Genomic DNA, 22172 nt, shown 5'->3' with positions numbered 1-22172 from the left:
TAATGTATAGGATCCATCATGTCAGCTATCCTCTCCTCTCTGGTACTATACTGTCTAAACTAATGTATAGGATCCATCATGTCAGCTATCCTCTCCTCTCTGGTACTATACTGTCTAATCTAATGTATAGGATCCATCATGTCAGCTATCCTCTCCTCTCTGGTACTATACTGTCTAAACTAATGTATAGGATCCATCATGTCAGCTATCCTCTCCTCTCTGGTACTATACTGTCTAATCTAATGTATAGGATCCATCATGTCAGCTATCCTCTCCTCTCTGGTACTATACTGTCTAATCTAATGTATAGGATCCATCATGTCAGCTATCCTCTCCTCTCTGGTACTATACTGTCTAAACTAATGTATAGGATCCATCATGTCAGCTATCCTCTCTGGTACTATACTGTCTAATCTAATGTATAGGATCCATCATGTCAGCTATCCTCTCTGGTACTATACTGTCTAATCTAATGTATAGGATCCATCATGTCAGCTATCCTCTCCTCTCTGGTACTATACTGTCTAAACTAATGTATAGGATCCACCATGTCAGCTATCCTCTCCTCTCTGGTACTATACTGTCTAATCTAATGTATAGGATCCATCATGTCAGCTATCCTCTCCTCTCTGGTACTATACTGTCTAAACTAATGTATAGGATCCATCATGTCAGCTATCCTCTCTGGTACTATACTGTCTAATCTAATGTATAGGATCCATCATGTCAGCTATCCTCTCCTCTCTGGTACTATACTGTCTAATCTAATGTATAGGATCCACCATGTCAGCTATCCTCTCCTCTCTGGTACTATACTGTCTAATCTAATGTATAGGATCCATCATGTCAGCTATCCTCTCCTCTCTGGTACTATACTGTCTAATCTAATGTATAGGATCCATCATGTCAGCTATCCTCTCTGGTACTATACTGTCTAAACTAATGTATAGGATCCATCATGTCAGCTCTCCTCTCTGGTACTATACTGTCTAATCTAATGTATAGGATCCATCATGTCAGCTATCCTCTCCTCTCTGGTACTATACTGTCTAATCTAATGTATAGGATCCATCATGTCAGCTATCCTCTCCTCTCTGGTACTATACTGTCTAAACTAATGTATAGGATCCATCATGTCAGCTATCCTCTCTGGTACTATACTGTCTAATCTAATGTATAGGATCCATCATGTCAGCTATCCTCTCCTCTCTGGTACTATACTGTCTAATCTAATGTATAGGATCCATCATGTCAGCTATCCTCTCCTCTCTGGTACTATACTGTCTAATCTAATGTATAGGATCCATCATGTCAGCTATCCTCTCCTCTCTGGTACTATACTGTCTAAACTAATGTATAGGATCCATCATGTCAGCTATCCTCTCCTCTCTGGTACTATACTGTCTAATCTAATGTATAGGATCCATCATGTCAGCTATCCTCTCTGGTACTATACTGTCTAAACTAATGTATAGGATCCATCATGTCAGCTATCCTCTCTGGTACTATACTGTCTAAACTAATGTATAGGATCCATCATGTCAGCTATCCTCTCCTCTCTGGTACTATACTGTCTAATCTAATGTATAGGATCCATCATGTCAGCTATCCTCTCCTCTCTGGTACTATACTGTCTAAACTAATGTATAGGATCCATCATGTCAGCTATCCTCTCCTCTCTGGTACTATACTGTCTAATCTAATGTATAGGATCCATCATGTCAGCTATCCTCTCCTCTCTGGTACTATACTGTCTAATCTAATGTATAGGATCCATCATGTCAGCTATCCTCTCTGGTACTATACTGTCTAAACTAATGTATAGGATCCATCATGTCAGCTATCCTCTCCTCTCTGGTACTATACTGTCTAATCTAATGTATAGGATCCATCATGTCAGCTATCCTCTCCTCTCTGGTACTATACTGTCTAATCTAATGTATAGGATCCATCATGTCAGCTATCCTCTCCTCTCTGGTACTATACTGTCTAATCTAATGTATAGGATCCATCATGTCAGCTATCCTCTCTGGTACTATACTGTCTAATCTAATGTATAGGATCCATCATGTCAGCTATCCTCTCCTCTCTGGTACTATACTGTCTAATCTAATGTATAGGATCCATCATGTCAGCTATCCTCTCCTCTCTGGTACTATACTGTCTAATCTAATGTATAGGATCCATCATGTCAGCTATCCTCTCCTCTCTGGTACTATACTGTCTAATCTAATGTATAGGATCCATCATGTCAGCTATCCTCTCTGGTACTATACTGTCTAATCTAATGTATAGGATCCATCATGTCAGCTATCCTCTCTGGTACTATACTGTCTAATCTAATGTATAGGATCCATCATGTCAGCTATCCTCTCCTCTCTGGTACTATACTGTCTAATCTAATGTATAGGATCCATCATGTCAGCTATCCTCTCCTCTCTGGTACTATACTGTCTAATCTAATGTATAGGATCCATCATGTCAGCTATCCTCTCCTCTCTGGTACTATACTGTCTAATCTAATGTATAGGATCCATCATGTCAGCTATCCTCTCCTCTCTGGTACTATACTGTCTAAACTAATGTATAGGATCCATCATGTCAGCTATCCTCTCTGGTACTATACTGTCTAATCTAATGTATAGGATCCATCATGTCAGCTATCCTCTCCTCTCTGGTACTATACTGTCTAATCTAATGTATAGGATCCATCATGTCAGCTATCCTCTCCTCTCTGGTACTATACTGTCTAATCTAATGTATAGGATCCATCATGTCAGCTATCCTCTCCTCTCTGGTACTATACTGTCTAAACTAATGTATAGGATCCATCATGTCAGCTATCCTCTCCTCTCTGGTACTATACTGTCTAATCTAATGTATAGGATCCATCATGTCAGCTATCCTCTCTGGTACTATACTGTCTAAACTAATGTATAGGATCCATCATGTCAGCTATCCTCTCTGGTACTATACTGTCTAAACTAATGTATAGGATCCATCATGTCAGCTATCCTCTCTGGTACTATACTGTCTAATCTAATGTATAGGATCCATCATGTCAGCTATCCTCTCTGGTACTATACTGTCTAATCTAATGTATAGGATCCACCATGTCAGCTATCCTCTCCTCTCTGGTACTATACTGTCTAAACTAATGTATAGGATCCATCATGTCAGCTATCCTCTCTGGTACTATACTGTCTAATCTAATGTATAGGATCCACCATGTCAGCTATCCTCTCTGGTACTATACTGTCTAAACTAATGTATAGGATCCATCATGTCAGCTATCCTCTCCTCTCTGGTACTATACTGTCTAATCTAATGTATAGGATCCATCATGTCAGCTATCCTCTCTGGTACTATACTGTCTAATCTAACGTATAGGATCCATCATGTCAGCTATCCTCTCCTCTCTGGTACTATACTGTCTAATCTAACGTATAGGATCCATCATGTCAGCTATCCTCTCCTCTCTGGTACTATACTGTCTAAACTAATGTATAGGATCCATCATGTCAGCTATCCTCTCCTCTCTGGTACTATACTGTCTAATCTAATGTATAGGATCCATCATGTCAGCTATCCTCTCCTCTCTGGTACTATACTGTCTAATCTAATGTATAGGATCCATCATGTCAGCTATCCTCTCCTCTCTGGTACTATACTGTCTAATCTAATGTATAGGATCCATCATGTCAGCTATCCTCTCCTCTCTGGTACTATACTGTCTAATCTAATGTATAGGATCCATCATGTCAGCTATCCTCTCTGGTACTATACTGTCTAAACTAATGTATAGGATCCATCATGTCAGCTATCCTCTCCTCTCTGGTACTATACTGTCTAAACTAATGTATAGGATCCATCATGTCAGCTATCCTCTCCTCTCTGGTACTATACTGTCTAATCTAATGTATAGGATCCATCATGTCAGCTATCCTCTCCTCTCTGGTACTATACTGTCTAATCTAATGTATAGGATCCATCATGTCAGCTATCCTCTCTGGTACTATACTGTCTAATCTAATGTATAGGATCCATCATGTCAGCTATCCTCTCCTCTCTGGTACTATACTGTCTAATCTAATGTATAGGATCCATCATGTCAGCTATCCTCTCCTCTCTGGTACTATACTGTCTAATCTAATGTATAGGATCCATCATGTCAGCTATCCTCTCTGGTACTATACTGTCTAATCTAACGACAAATTCCTGCCCAAATAACTCCCTCCCTCCCTCCCTCCCTCCCTCCCTCCCTCCCTCCCTCCCTCCCTCCCTCCCTCCCTCCCTCCCTCCCTCCCTCCCTCCCTCCCTCCCTCCCTCCCTCCCTCCCTCCCTCCCTCCCTCCCTCCCTCCCTCCCTCCCTCTCATCCCCCTCCGTCTTCTCATCCCCCCCCGTCTTCTCATCCCCCCCCTCCTGTCAGATCCTGCCCAGTATATCCAACGCCCAGCCAGCGGTGAGGAACATGGCAGTCGTGTGTTTGGGGACGTGTGCTCTGCACAGCAAAGACCTGGTCAACACACATCTGGTGCTGCTGCTGCAGGTACCACAATAATCACCCTCTGTCTCTGTAGATAGCCCAGCTAGATGAGGTCGCCCTCTGTCTCTGTAGATAGCCCATCTAGATGAGGTCAGTATCACCCTCTGTCTCTGTAGATAGCCCAGCTAGATGAGGTCACCCTCTGTTTCTGTAGATAGCCCAGCTAGATGAGGTCGCCCTCTGTCTCTGTAGATAGCCCAGCTAGATGAGGTCAGTATCACCCTCTGTAGATAGCCCAGCTAGATGAGGTCACCCTCTGTTTCTGTAGATAGCCCAGCTAGATGAGGTCAGTATCACCCTCTGTAGATAGCCCAGCTAGATGAGGTCACCCTCTGTTTCTGTAGATAGCCCAGCTAGATGAGTTCGCCCTCTGTCTCTGTAGATAGCCCAGCTAGATAAGGTCAGTATCACCCTCTGTAGATAGCCCAGCTAGATCAGGTCAGTATCTGTGTCTGTAGATAGCCCAGCTAGATGAGGTCAGTATCGTTCTCTGTAGATATCCCAGCTAGATGAGGTCAGTATCGTTCTGTCTCTGTAGATAGCCAAGCTAGATGAGGTCAGTATCGTTCTGTCTCTGTAGATAGCCCAGCTAGATGAGGTCAGTATCACCCTCTGTAGATAGCCCAGCTAGATGAGGTCACCCTCTGTTTCTGTAGATAGCCCAGCTAGATAAGGTCAGTATCACCCTCTGTAGATAGCCCAGCTAGATGAGGTCAGTATCACCCTCTGTAGATAGCCCAGCTAGATGAGGTCAGTATCACCCTCTGTAGATAGCCCAGCTAGATGAGGTCAGAATCACCCTCTGTAGATAGCCCAGCTAGATGAGGTCAGTATCACCCTCTGTAGATAGCCCAGCTAGATGAGGTCAGTATCACCCTCTGTAGATAGCCCAGCTAGATGAGGTCAGTATCACCCTCTGTCTCTGTAGATAGCTCAACTAGATGAGGTCAGTATCACCCTCTGTCTCTGTAGATAGCCCAGCTAGATGAGGTTAGTAATCACCCTCTGTAGATAGCCCAGCTAGATGAGGTCAGTATCGCCCTCTGTCTCTGTAGATAGCCCAGCTAGATGAGGTCAGTATCGCCCTCTGTCTCTGTAGATAGCCCAGCTAGATGAGGTCATTATCGTTCTCTGTAGATAGCCCAGCTAGATGAGGTCAGTATCACCCTCTCTCTCTGTAGATAGCTCAGCTAGATGAGGTCAGTATCGGTGTCTGTAGATAGCCCAGCTAGATGAGGTCAGTATCACCCTCTGTCTCTGTAGGTAGCCCAGCTAGATGAGGTCAGTATCACCCTCTGTCTCTGTAGATAGCCCAGCTAGATGAGGTTAGTAATCACCCTCTGTAGATAGCCCAGCTAGATGAGGTCCGTATCGCCCTCTGTCTCTGTAGATAGCCCAGCTAGATGAGGTCAGTATCGCCCTCTGTAGAGAGCCCAGCTAGATGAGGTATAGTCCCTCTCTGTCTCTCTGTAGATAGCCCAGCTAGATGAGGTATTGACCCTCTCTGTCTCTCTGTAGATAGCCTAGCTAGATGAGGTCAGTATCATTCTCTGTAGATAGCCCAGCTAGATCAGGTCAGTATTGTTCTCGGTCTCTGTAGATAGCCCAGCTAGATCAGGTCAGTATCTGTGTCTGTAGATAGCCCAGCTAGATGAGGTCAGTATCACCCTCTGTCTCTGTAGATAGCCAAGCTAGATGAGGTCAGTATCGTTCTCTGTAGATATCCCAGCTAGATGAGGTCAGTATCGTTCTGTCTCTGTAGATAGCCAAGCTAGATGAGGTCAGTATCGTTCTGTCTCTGTAGATAGCCAAGCTAGATGAGGTCAGTATCGTTCTCTGTAGATATCCCAGCTAGATGAGGTCAGTATCGTTCTGTCTCTGTAGATAGCCAAGCTAGATGAGGTCAGTATCGTTCTGTCTCTGTAGATAGCCAAGCTAGATGAGGTCAGTATCGTTCTCTGTAGATAGCCCAGCTAGATGAGGTCAGTATCGTTCTGTCTCTGTAGATAGCCAAGCTAGATGAGGTCAGTATCATTCTCTGTAGATATCCCAGCTAGATGAGGTCAGTATCGTTTTGTCTCTGTAGATAGCCAAGCTAGATGAGGTCAGTATCGTTCTCTGTAGATATCCCAGCTAGATGAGGTCAGTATCGTTATGTCTCTGTAGATAGCCCAGCTAGATGAGGTCAGTATCACCCTCTGTAGATAGCCCAGCTAGATGAGGTCACCCTCTGTCTCTGAAGATAGCCCAGCTAGACGAGGTCAGTATCGTTCTCTGTAGATAGCCCAGCTAGATGAGGTCAATATCGTTCTCTGCAGATATCCCAGCTAGACGAGGTCAGTATCGGTCTTTCTCTGTAGATAGCCCAGATAGATGAGGTCAGTATCGTTCTCTGTCTCTGTAGATAGCCCAGCTAGATGAGGTCAGTATTGCCCTCGGTCTCTGTAGATAGCCAAGCTAGATGAGGTCAGTATTGCCCTCGGTCTCTGTAGATAGCCAAGCTAGATGAGGTCAGTATTGCTCTCGGTCTCTGTAGATAGCCCAGCTAGATGAGGTATTGACCCTCTCTGTAGATAGCCCAGCTAGATGAGGTCAGTATCACCCTCTGTAGATAGCCCAGCTAGATGAGGTCAGTATCACCCTCTGTAGATAGCCCAGCTAGATGAGGTCAGTATCACCCTCTGTCTCTGTAGGTAGCCCAGCTAGATGAGGTTAGTATCACCCTCTGTCTCTGTAGGTAGCCCAGCTAGATGAGGTCAGTATCACCCTCTGTCTCTGTAGGTAGCCCAGCTAGATGAGGTTAGTATCACCCTCTGTCTCTGTAGGTAGCCCAGCTAGATGAGGTTAGTATCACCCTCTGTCTCTGTAGGTAGCCCAGCTAGATGAGGTTAGTATCAGTCTCTGTAGATAGCCCAGCTTGATGAGGTCAGTATCGTTCTCTGTAGATAGCCCAGCTAGATGAGGTCAGTATCACCCTCTGTCTCTGTAGATAGCTCAGCTAGATGAGGTCAGTATCGGTGTCTGTAGATAGAGGGTGATACTGACCTCATCTAGCTGGGCTATCTACAGACACCGATACTGACCTCATCTAGCTGAGCTATCTACAGAGACAGAGGGTGATACTGACCTCATCTAGCTGGGCTGTCTCTGTAGGTAGCCCAGCTAGATGAGGTCAGTATCGGTCTCGGTCTCTGTAGATTGCACAGCTAGATGAGGTCAGTATCGGTCTCGGTCTCTGTAGACAGCCCAGCTAGATGAGGTCAGTATCGGTGTCTGTAGATAGCCCAGCTAGATGAGGTCAGTATCACCCTCTGTCTCTGTAGATAGCCCAGCTAGATGAGGTTAGTAATCACCCTCTGTAGATAGCCCAGCTAGATGAGGTCCGTATCGCCCTCTGTAGAGAGCCCAGCTAGATGAGGTATAGTCTCTCTCTGTAGATAGCCCAGCTAGATGAGGTATTGACCCTCTCTGTCTCTCTGTAGATAGCCTAGCTAGATGAGGTCAGTATCATTCTCTGTAGATAGCCCAGCTAGATCAGGTCAGTATTGTTCTCGGTCTCTGTAGATAGCCCAGCTAGATCAGGTCAGTATCGTTCTCTGTAGATATCCCAGCTAGATGAGGTCAGTATCGTTCTGTCTCTGTAGATAGCCAAGCTAGATGAGGTCAGTATCGTTCTGTCTCTGTAGATGTCCCAGCTAGATGAGGTCAGTATCGTTCTGTCTCTGTAGATAGCCTAGCTAGATGAGGTCAGTATCGTTATGTCTCTGTAGATAGCCCAGCTAGATGAGGTCAGTATCACCCTCTGTAGATAGCCCAGCTAGATGAAGTCAGCATCGGTGTCTGTAGATAGCCCAGCTAGATGAGGTCACCCTCTGTCTCTGTAGATAGCCCAGCTAGACGAGGTCAGTATCGTTCTCTGCAGATATCCCAGCTAGACGAGGTCAGTATCGGTCTTTCTCTGTAGATAGCCCAGCTAGATGAGGTCAATATCGTTCTCTGTCTCTGTTGATAGCCCAGATAGATGAGGTCAGTATTGCCCTCGGTCTCTGTAGATAGCCAAGCTAGATGAGGTATTGACCCTCTCTGTAGATAGCCCAGCTAGATGAGGTATTGACCCTCTCTGTAGATAGCCCAGCTAGATGAGGTATTGACCCTCTCTGTAGATAGCCCAGCTAGATGAGGTATTGACCCTCTCTGTAGATAGCCCAGCTAGATGAGGTATTGACCCTCTCTGTAGATAGCCCAGCTAGATGAGGTATTGACCCTCTCTGTAGATAGCCCAGCTAGATGAGGTATTGACCCTCTCTGTAGATCGCCCAGCTAGATGAGGTATTGACCCTCCCTGTCTCTCTGTAGATCGCCCAGCTGGATGAGGCTAAGATCCGTATCAGCGCTCTGAGGTCAGTCATCGACCTGCTGCTGCTCTACGGCTTCACACTGCTGTCTGAACGCCCCAGCGTCGCCCCCCAGACCTCCCATTCGCCAGCCAACCAGGAAGACCAGGAGAAGGGGGAGGAGCCAGAGGAGGGGAGCAGCACCGCTCAGTCCATCCTGATGATGCTGTCCGACTTCCTGGACAGCGAGGTGTGTGTCAGGAAGTGTGTGTGTATTTGTGATTCGGTGTGTGTGTGTTTGTGATTCAGTGTGTGTGTATTTGTGATTCGGTGTGTGTGTGTTTGTGATTCAGTGTGTGTGTATTTGTGATTCGGTGTGTGTGTGTTTGTGATTCGGTGTGTGTGTGTGTTTGTGATTCGGTGTGTGTTTGTGATTCGGTGTGTGTGTGTGTTTGTGATTCGGTGTGTGTGTGTATTTGTGATTCAGTGTGTGTGTGTGTTTGTGATTCGGTGTGTGTGTATTTGTGATTCAGTGTGTGTGTGTTTGTGATTCAGTGTGTGTGTATTTGTGATTCGGTGTGTGTGTGTTTGTGATTCAGTGTGTGTGTATTTGTGATTCGGTGTGTGTGTGTTTGTGATTCGGTGTGTGTGTGTGTTTGTGATTCGGTGTGTGTTTGTGATTCGGTGTGTGTGTGTGTTTGTGATTCGGTGTGTGTGTGTATTTGTGATTCAGTGTGTGTGTGTGTTTGTGATTCGGTGTGTTTGTGATTGGGTGTGTGTATTTGTGATTCGGTGTGTGTGTGTATTTGTGATTCGGTGTGTGTGTATTTGTGATTCAGTGTGTGTGTGTTTGTGATTCAGTGTGTGTGTATTTGTGATTCGGTGTGTGTGTGTTTGTGATTCGGTGTGTGTGTGTTTGTGATTCGGTGTGTGTATGTGTTTGTGATTCGGTGTGTGTGTGTATTTGTGATTCGGTGTGTGTGTGTGTTTGTGATTCAGTGTGTGTGTATTTGTGATTCGGTGTGTGTGTGTGTTTGATTGGGTGTGTGTGTATTTGTGATTGGGTGTGTGTGTGTGTTTATGATTCGGTGTGTGTGTGTTTATGATTCGGTGTGTGTGTGTGTGTGTTTATGATTCGGTGTGTGTGTGTGTGTGTTTATGATTCGGTGTGTGTGTGTGTGTGTTTATGATTCGGTGTGTGTGTGTGTGTGTGTGTGTTTATGATTCGGTGTGTGTGCAGGTATCTGAGCTGCGTACCGAGACAGCGGAGGGTCTGGCCAAACTGATGTATTCCGGCCGGATCTCCAGTGCCAAGCTCCTCTCCCGATTGGTGTTGCTATGGTACAACCCCGTCACCGAGGACGACACCAGACTACGCCACTGCCTCGGAGTGTTCTTCCAGCTGTACGCCCGGGAGAGCAGGTACGACACACCCTACTCTGACCCCTAGATACTCTGGGGATATACTCTGACCCCTAGATACTCTGGGGATATACTCTGACCCCTAGATACTCTGGGGATATTATCTGACCCCTAGATACTCTGGGGATATACTCTGACCCCTAGATACTCTGGGGATATACTCTGACCCCTAGATACTCTGGGGATATACTCTGACCCCTAGATACTCTGGGGATATACTCTGACCCCTAGATACTCTGGGGATATACTCTGACCCCTAGATACTCTGGGGATATTATCTGACCCCTAGATACTCTGACCCCTAGATACTCTGGGGATATACTCTGACCCCTAGATACTCTGGGGATATATTTTGACCCCTAGATACTCTGGGGATATATTTTGACCCCTAGATACTCTGGGGATATTATCTGACCCCTAGATACTCTGACCCCTAGATACTCTGGGGATATACTCTGACCCCTAGATACTCTCACCCCTAGATACACTGACCCCTAGATACACTGGGGATATACTCTGACCCCTAGATACTCTGGGGATATACTCTGACCCCTATATACTCTGACCCCTAGATACACTGACCCCTAGATACACTGGGGATATACACTGACCCCTAGATACTCTGACCCCTAGATACACTGGGGATATACTCTGACCCCTAGATACTCTGACCCCTAGATACTCTGACCCCTAGATACTCTGACCCCTAGATACACTGACCCCTAGATACTCTGACCCCTAGATACTCTGACCCCTAGATACTCTGACCCCTAGATACTCTGACCCCTAGATACTCTGGGGATATACTCTGACCCCTAGATACTCTGACCCCTAGATACACTGACCCCTAGATACACTGGGGATATACACTGACCCCTAGATACTCTGACCCCTAGATACACTGGGGATATACACTGACCCCTAGATACTCTGACCCCTAGATACTCTGACCCCTAGATAATCTGTATATACAGCACCAGTCAAACGTTTGGACATCTACTCATTCCAGGGTTTAATTATTTTTTTAAAACTATTTTCTACATTGTAGAATAATAGTGACGACATCAAAATTATGAAATAACACATATGGAGTCATGTAGTAACCAAAAAAGTGTTAAACAAATCAAAATATATTTTAGATTCTTCAAAGTAGCCACACTTTGCCTTGATGAGAGCTTTGCACCCGCTTGGCATTCTCTCAACCAGCTTCACCTGGAATGCTTTTCCAACAGTCTTGAAGGAGTTCCCACATATGCTGAGCACTTGTTGGCTGTTTTTCCTTCACTCTGCGGTTCAACTCATCCCAAAACATCTCAATTGGGTTGAGATTGGGTGATTGTGGAGGCCAGGTCACCTGATGCAGCACTCCATCACTCTCCTTGGTCAAATGGCCCTTACACAGCCTGGAGGTGTGTTGGGTCATTGTCCTGTTGAAAAACAGAGGATAGTCCCATTAAGCGCAAACCAGAAGTCTGCCTTGAATTCTAAATATATAATTGACAGTGTCGCAGGCAAAGCACCCCCACATCATCACACCTCCTCCTCCATGCTTCGCGGTGGGAACCACACATGCTGAGGTCATCCGTTCACCTACTCTGTGTCTCACAAACATCGCAGATTTGGACTCATCAGACCAAAGGACAGATTTCCACCGGTCTAATGTCCACTGCTCGTGTTTCTTGGCCCATGCAAGTCTCTTCTTCTTATTGGTGTCCTTTAGTAGTGGTTTCTTTACAGCAATTCAACCATGAAGGCCTGATTCACGCAGTCTCCTCTGAACAGTTGATGTTGAGATGTGTCCGTTACTTGAACTCTGTGAAGCATTTATTTGGGCTGCAATCTGAGGCTTGTAACTAATGAACTTGTCCTCTGCAGCAGAGGTACCTCTGGGTCTTCTTTTCCTGTGGTGGTCCTCATGAGAGACAGTTTCATCACAGCGCTTGATGGTTGTTGCAACTGAACTTCATGTTTGACTGACCTTCATGTCTTAAAGTAATGATGGACTGTCGTTTCTCTTTGCTTATTTGAGCTGTTCTTGCCATAATATGGACTTGGTCTTTTACCAAATAGGGCTATCTTCTGTTTACCCCCCCTACCTTGTCACAACACAACTAATTGGCTCAAAAGCATTAAGAAGGAAAGAAATTCCACAAATGAACTTTTAACAAGGCACACCTGTTAATTGAAATGCATTCCAGATGACTACCTCATGAAGCTGGTTGAGAGAATGCCAAGAATGTGCAAAGAGTGGCTACGTTGAAGAATCTCAAATATAAAATATATTTGATTAGTTTGACACCGTTTTGGTTACTACATGATTCCATATTTACCTGTTTACTGACTGTGTGTTCAGGGCCCACCAGGAGTGTGTTTACTGACTGTGTGTGTTCAGGGCCCACCAGCAGTGTGTTTACTGACTGTGTGTTCAGGGCCCACCAGCAGTGTGTTTACTGACTGTGTGTGTTCAGGGCCCACCAGCAGTGTGTTTACTGACTGTGTGTTCAGGGCCCACCAGGAGTGTGTTTACTGACTGTGTGTGTTCAGGGCCCACCAGGAGTGTGTTTACTGACTGTGTGTTCAGGGCCCACCAGCAGTGTGTTTACGGACTGTGTGTGTGTGTGTGTTCAGGGCCCACCAGCAGTGTGTTTACTGACTGTGTGTGTTCAGGGCCCACCAGCAGTGTGTTTACTGACTGTGTGTGTTCAGGGCCCACCAGCAGTGTGTTTACTGACTGTGTGTGTATTCAGGGCCCACCAGGAGTGTGTTTACTGACTGTGTGTGTGTTCAGGGCCCACCTGCAGTGTGTTTACTGACTGTGTGTGTGTTCAGGGCCCACCAGGAGTGTGTTTACTGACTGTGTGTGTTCAGGGCCCACCAGCAGTGTGTTTACTGACTGTGTGTGTGTTCAGGGCCCACCAGCAGTGTGTTTACTGACTGTGTGTGTGTTCAGGGCCCACCAGGAGTGTGTTTACTGACTGTGTGTTCAGGGCCCACCAGGAGTGTGTTTACTGACTGTGTGTGTTCAGGGCCCACCAGCAGTGTGTTTACTGACTGTGTGTGTGTTCAGGGCCCACCAGCAGTGTGTTTACTGACTGTGTGTGTTCAGGGCCCACCAGGAGTGTGTTTACTGACTGTGTGTTCAGGGCCCACCAGGAGTGTGTTTACTGACTGTGTGTTCAGGGCCCACCAGGAGTGTGTTTACTGACTGTGTGTTCAGGGCCCACCAGCAGTGTGTTTACCGACTGTGTGTTCAGGGCCCACCAGCAGTGTGTTTACTGACTGTGTGTGTTCAGGGCCCACCAGCAGTGTGTTTACTGACTGTGTGTGTGTTCAGGGCCCACCAGCAGTGTGTTTACTGACTGTGTGTGTTCAGGGCCCACCAGCAGTGTGTTTACTGACTGTGTGTGTGTTCAGGGCCCACCAGCAGTGTGTTTACTGACTGTGTGTGTTCAGGGCCCACCAGGAGTGTGTTTACTGACTGTGTGTGTTCAGGGCCCACCAGGAGTGTGTTACTGACTGTGTGTTCAGGGCCCACCAGGAGTGTGTTTACTGACTGTGTGTGTTCAGGGCCCACCAGGAGTGTGTTTACTGACTGTGTGTTCAGGGCCCACCAGGAGTGTGTTTACTGACTGTGTGTTCAGGGCCCACCAGGAGTGTGTTTACCGACTGTGTGTTCAGGGCCCACCAGGAGTGTGTTTACCGACTGTGTGTTCAGGGCCCACCAGCAGTGTGTTTACTGACTTTGTGTTCAGGGCCCACCAGGAGTATGTTTACTGACTGTGTGTGTTCAGGGCCCACCAGCAGTGTGTTTACTGACTGTGTGTGTTCAGGGCCCACCAGCAGTGTGTTTACTGACTGTGTGTTCAGGGCCCACCAGGAGTGTGTTTACTGACTGTGTGTTCAGGGCCCACCAGCAGTGTGTTTACTGACTGTGTGTGGTCAGGGACCACCAGGAGTGTGTTTACTGACTGTGTGTGTTCAGGGCCCACCAGCAGTGTGTTTTACTGACTGTGTGTGTTCAGGGCCCACCAGCAGTGTGTTTACTGACTGTGTGTGTTCAGGGCCCACCAGCAGTGTGTTTACTGACTGGTGTGTCGGGCCCACCAGCAGTGTGTTTACTGACTGTGTGTGTTCAGGTCCCACCAGCAGTGTGTTTACTGACTGTGTGTGTTCAGGGCCCACCAGCAGTGTGTTTACTGACTGTGTGTGTTCAGGGCCCACCAGCAGTGTGTTTACTGACTGTGTGTGTTCAGGTCCCACCAGCAGTGTGTTTACTGACTGTGTGTGTTCAGGTCCCACCAGCAGTGTGTTTACTGACTGTGTGTGTTCAGGGCCCACCAGCAGTGTGTTTACTGACTGTGTGTTCAGGGCCCACCAGGAGTGTGTGGAGGAGTGCTTCCTGCCCACCCTCCAGACCCTGCTGAATGCTCCGGCTACGTCTCCATTGGCCGAGGTGGACGTCACCAACGTAGCAGAGCTGCTGGTGGAGCTGACACGGCCCAGCTCTCTCATAAAGCCTGGAGACACACAGGTAATATTTCATATAACATCTATATAATAGTGGTGGGGGTGGGGGGGGTCCATAGATATACAGACCTCTAACACACAGGTAATATTTAATATAACCTCTATATAATAGTGATGGGGGGGGGGGGTCCATAGATATACAGACCTCTAACACACAGGTAATATTTAATATAACCTCTATATAATAGTGATGGAGGGGGGTCCATAGATATACAGACCTCTAACACACAGGTAATATTTCATATAACATCTATATAATAGTGATGGGGGGGGGGGGGGGGGGTCCATAGATATACAGACCTCTAACACACAGGTAATATTTAATATAACCTCTATATAATAGTGATGGGAGGGGGGTCCATAGATATACAGACCTCTAACACACAGGTAATGTTTAATATAACATCTATATAATAGTGATGGGGGGTCCATAGATATACAGACCTCTAACACATAGAATCACAATACACGTAGAGTCACAATACACATAGAATCACAATACACATAGAATCATTAGAATCACAATACATGTAGAATCACAATACACGTAGAATCACAATACACAGAATCATTAGAATCACAATACATGTAGAATCACAATACACGTAGAATCATTAGAATCACAATACATGTAGAATCACAATACACGTAGAATCATTAGAATCACAATACACGTAGAATCATTAGAATCACAATACACGTAGAATCATTAGAATCACAATACACATAGAATCATTAGAATCACAATACATGTAGAATCACAATACACGTAGAATCACAATACACATAGAATCATTAGAATCACAATACATGTAGAATCACAATACACGTAGAATCATTAGAATCACAATACATGTAGAATCATGAGAATCACAATACACATAGAATCACAATACACATAGAATCACAATACATGTAGAATCACAATACACGTAGAATCACAATACACGTAGAATCACAATACACGTAGAATCACAATACACATAGAATCACAATACACGTAGAATCACAATACATGTAGAATCATTAGAATCACAATACATGTAGAATCACAATACACGTAGAATCATGAGAATCACAATACATGTAGAATCACAATACATGTAGAATCACAATACACATAGAATCACAATACACATAGATTCACAATACACGTAGAATCACAATACACGTAGAATCATGAGAATCACAATACATGTCGAATCACAATACATGTAGATTCACAATACACATAGAATCACAATACACGTAGATTCATGAGAATCACAATACATGTAGAATCACAATACACGTAGAATCATGAGAATCACAATACACGTAGAATCACAATACATGTAGAATCATGAGAATCACAATACATGTAGAATCACAATACATGTAGAATCATTAGAATCACAATACACATAGAATCGCAATACACATAGAATCGCAATACACATAGAATCACAATACACGTAGAATCACAATACACGTAGAATCACAATACACATAGAATCACAATACACATAGAATCATTAGAATCACAATACATGTAGAATCATAAGAATCACAATACACATAGAATCATTAGAATCACAATACATGTAGAATCATTAGAATCACAATACATGTAGAATCACAATACACGTAGAATCACAATACACGTAGAATCATTAGAATCACAATACATGTAGAATCACAATACACGTAGAATCACAATACACGTAGAATCACAATACATGTAGAATCACAATACATGTAGAATCATTAGAATCACAATACATGTAGAATCACAATACATGTAGAATCACAATACATGTAGAATCACAATACACATAGAATCACAATACACGTAGAATCATGAGAATCACAATACATGTAGAATCACAATACACGTAGAATCATTAGAATCACAATACATGTAGAATCACAATACACGTAGAATCATGAGAATCACAATACACGTAGAATCATGAGAATCACAATACATGTAGAATCACAATACACGTAGAATCATTAGAATCACAATACACGTAGAATCATTAGAATCACAATACATGTAGAATCACAATACACGTAGAATCATGAGAATCACAATACATGTAGAATCACAATACATGTAGAATCATTAGAATCACAATACACATAGAATCACAATAGTGATGGGGGGTCCATAGATATACAGACCTCTAACACATAGAATCACAATACACGTAGAGTCACAATACACATAGAATCACAATACACATAGAATCATTAGAATCACAATACATGTAGAATCACAATACACGTAGAATCACAATACACAGAATCATTAGAATCACAATACATGTAGAATCACAATACACGTAGAATCATTAGAATCACAATACATGTAGAATCACAATACACGTAGAATCATTAGAATCACAATACACGTAGAATCATTAGAATCACAATACACGTAGAATCATTAGAATCACAATACACATAGAATCATTAGAATCACAATACATGTAGAATCACAATACACGTAGAATCACAATACACATAGAATCATTAGAATCACAATACATGTAGAATCACAATACACGTAGAATCATTAGAATCACAATACATGTAGAATCATGAGAATCACAATACACATAGAATCACAATACACATAGAATCACAATACATGTAGAATCACAATACACGTAGAATCACAATACACGTAGAATCACAATACACGTAGAATCACAATACACATAGAATCACAATACACGTAGAATCACAATACATGTAGAATCATTAGAATCACAATACATGTAGAATCACAATACACGTAGAATCATGAGAATCACAATACATGTAGAATCACAATACATATAGAATCACAATACACATAGAATCACAATACACATAGATTCACAATACACGTAGAATCACAATACACGTAGAATCATGAGAATCACAATACATGTCGAATCACAATACATGTAGATTCACAATACACATAGAATCACAATACACGTAGATTCATGAGAATCACAATACATGTAGAATCACAATACACATAGAATCATGAGAATCACAATACACGTAGAATCACAATACACGTAGAATCACAATACATGTAGAATCATGAGAATCACAATACATGTAGAATCACAATACATGTAGAATCATTAGAATCACAATACACATAGAATCGCAATACACATAGTATCGCAATACACATAGAATCGCAATACACATAGAATCACAATACACGTAGAATCACAATACACGTAGAATCACAATACACATAGAATCACAATACACATAGAATCATTAGAATCACAATACATGTAGAATCATAAGAATCACAATACACATAGAATCATTAGAATCACAATACATGTAGAATCATTAGAATCACAATACATGTAGAATCACAATACACGTAGAATCACAATACACGTAGAATCATTAGAATCACAATACATGTAGAATCACAATACACGTAGAATCACAATACACGTAGAATCACAATACATGTAGAATCACAATACATGTAGAATCATTAGAATCACAATACATGTAGAATCACAATACATGTAGAATCACAATACATGTAGAATCACAATACACATAGAATCACAATACACGTAGAATCATGAGAATCACAATACATGTAGAATCACAATACACGTAGAATCATTAGAATCACAATACATGTAGAATCACAATACACGTAGAATCATGAGAATCACAATACACGTAGAATCATGAGAATCACAATACATGTAGAATCACAATACACGTAGAATCATTAGAATCACAATACACGTAGAATCATTAGAATCACAATACATGTAGAATCACAATACACGTAGAATCATGAGAATCACAATACATGTAGAATCACAATACATGTAGAATCATTAGAATCACAATACACATAGAATCACAATACATGAAGAATCACAATACATGTAGAATCACAATACATGTAGAATCACAATACATGTAGAATCACAATACATGTAGAATCACAATACGTGTAGAATCACAATACACATAGAATCACAATACACATAGAATCACAATACATGTAGAATCACAATACATGTAGAATCACAATACACGTAGAATCACAATACACGTAGAATCACAATACACATAGAATCACAATACATGTAGAATCACAATACACGTAGAATCACAATACACGTAGAATCACAATACACGTAGAATCACAATACATGTAGAATCATTAGAATCACAATACATGTAGAATCACAATACATGTAGAATCACAATACATGTAGAATCACAATACATGTAGAATCACAATACATGAAGAATCATGAGAATCACAATACACATAGAATCACAATACATGAAGAATCATGAGAATCACAATACATGTAGAATCACAATACATGTAGAATCACAATACATGTAGAATCACAATACATGAAGAATCATGAGAATCACAATACACATAGAATCACAATACATGAAGAATCATGAGAATCACAATACATGTAGAATCACAATACACAGAATCACAATACACATAGAATCACAATACATGTAGAATCACAATACATATAGAATCACAATACATGTAGAATCATTAGAATCACAATACATGTAGAATCACAATACATGAAGAATCATGAGAATCACAATACACATAGAATCACAATACATGAAGAATCATTTGAATCACAATACATGTAGAATCACAATACATGTAGAATCACAATACACGTAGAATCACAATACACGTAGAATCACAATACACATAGAATCACAATACACGTAGAATCACAATACACGTAGAATCACAATACACGTAGAATCACAATACACGTAGAATCACAATACACGTAGAATCACAATACATGTAGAATCATGAGAATCACAATACATGTAGAATCACAATACACGTAGAAACACAATACATGTAGAATCACAATACACGTAGAATCACAATACACGTAGAATCACAATACATGTAGAATCACAATACACGTAGAATCACAATACACGTAGAATCACAATACATGTAGAATCATGAGAATCACAATACATGTAGAATCACAATACACGTAGAATCATTAGAATCACAATACATGTAGAATCACAATACACGTAGAATCACAATACATGTAGAATCATGAGAATCACAATACACAGAATCACAATACACATAGAATCACAATACATGTAGAATCACAATACACGTAGAATCATGAGAATCACAATACACATAGAATCACAATACACATAGAATCACAATCAATGTAGAATCACAATACACATAGAATCACAATACACGTAGAATCACAATACACGTAGAATCACAATACACGTAGAATCACAATACACGTAGAATCACAATACACGTAGAATCATTAGAATCACAATACACGTAGAATCATGAGATCACAATACACATAGAATCACAATACATGAAGAATCACAATACATGTAGAATCACAATACACGTAGAATCACAATACACATAGAATCACAATACATGTAGAATCACAATACATGTAGAATCACAATACACGTAGAATCACAATACACGTAGAATCACAATACATGTAGAATCATGAGAATCACAATACATGTAGAATCACAATACACGTAGAATCATGAGAATCACAATACATGTAGAATCACAATACATGTAGAATCACAATACACGTAGAATCACAATACACGTAGAATCACAATACACATAGAATCACAATACATGTAGAATCACAATACACGTAGAATCACAATACACGTAGAATCACAATACATGTAGAATCATTAGAATCACAATACATGTAGAATCACAATACATGTAGAATCACAATACATGAAGAATCATGAGAATCACAATACACATAGAATCACAATACATGAAGAATCATGAGAATCACAATACATGTAGAATCACAATACATGTAGAATCACAATACATGTAGAATCACAATACATGAAGAATCATGAGAATCACAATACACATAGAATCACAATACATGAAGAATCATGAGAATCACAATACATGTAGAATCACAATACACAGAATCACAATACACATAGAATCACAATACATGTAGAATCACAATACATATAGAATCACAATACATGTAGAATCATTAGAATCACAATACATGTAGACTCACAATACATGAAGAATCATGAGAATCACAATACACATAGAATCACAATACATGAAGAATCATTTGAATCACAATACATGTAGAATCACAATACATGTAGAATCACAATACACATAGAATCACAATACACGTAGAATCATGAGAATCACAATACACATAGAATCACAATACATGAAGAATCACAATACATGTAGAATCACAATACACGTAGAATCACAATACACATAGAATCACAATACATGTAGAATCATGAGAATCACAATACACAGAATCACAATACACATAGAATCACAATACACATAGAATCACAATCAATGTAGAATCACAATACACATAGAATCACAATACACGTAGAATCACAATACACGTAGAATCACAATACACGTAGAATCACAATACACGTAGAATCACAATACACGTAGAATCACAATACACGTAGAATCATTAGAATCACAATACACGTAGAATCATGAGAATCACAATACACGTAGAATCACAATACACGTAGAATCACAATACACATAGAATCACAATACACGTAGAATCATGAGAATCACAATACACATAGAATCACAATACATGAAGAATCACAATACATGTAGAATCACAATACACGTAGAATCACAATACACATAGAATCACAATACATGTAGAATCACAATACATGTAGAATCACAATACACGTAGAATCACAACACATGTAGAATCACAATACACGTAGAATCACAATACATGTAGAATCATGAGAATCACAATACATGTAGAATCACAATACACGTAGAATCATGAGAATCACAATACATGTAGAATCACAATACACATAGAATCACAATACATGTAGAATCACAATACACGTAGAATCACAATACACGTAGAATCACAATACACGTAGAATCACAATACATGTAGAATCATTAGAATCACAATACATGTAGAATCATAAGAATCACAATACACATAGAATCATTAGAATCACAATACATGTAGAATCATTAGAATCACAATACATGTAGAATCACAATACACGTAGAATCACAATACACGTAGAATCATTAGAATCACAATACATGTAGAATCACAATACACGTAGAATCACAATACACGTAGAATCACAATACATGTAGAATCACAATACATGTAGAATCATTAGAATCACAATACATGTAGAATCACAATACATGTAGAATCACAATACATGTAGAATCACAATACACATAGAATCACAATACACG

General features: G+C 41.6%; 1 protein-coding gene across 9 annotated transcripts in view; it reads left to right on the top strand.

Moving 5' to 3' along the window:
* The window catches only part of LOC109887949 (condensin complex subunit 3), a 66722-nt gene that overhangs the window by 31319 nt on the left and 13231 nt on the right, over positions 1-22172 (top strand). For all 9 annotated transcript variants that reach the window (XM_031814860.1, XM_031814857.1, XM_031814862.1 and 6 more), the window contains 4 exons: positions 4431-4550; positions 8904-9131; positions 10122-10303; positions 14672-14834. In XM_031814860.1, coding sequence (XP_031670720.1) covers positions 4431-4550; positions 8904-9131; positions 10122-10303; positions 14672-14834 — 693 coding nt within the window. The remainder of the gene's footprint in view (positions 1-4430; positions 4551-8903; positions 9132-10121; positions 10304-14671; positions 14835-22172) is intronic.

Source organism: Oncorhynchus kisutch, unplaced genomic scaffold, assembly GCF_002021735.2.
Source record: "Oncorhynchus kisutch isolate 150728-3 unplaced genomic scaffold, Okis_V2 Okis07a-Okis12b_hom, whole genome shotgun sequence".
In the NCBI taxonomy this organism is placed as follows: Eukaryota; Metazoa; Chordata; class Actinopteri; order Salmoniformes; family Salmonidae; genus Oncorhynchus; species Oncorhynchus kisutch.
Note: the sequence above shows the minus strand (reverse complement) of the source record. Positions and strands in the feature narration are given on the sequence as shown.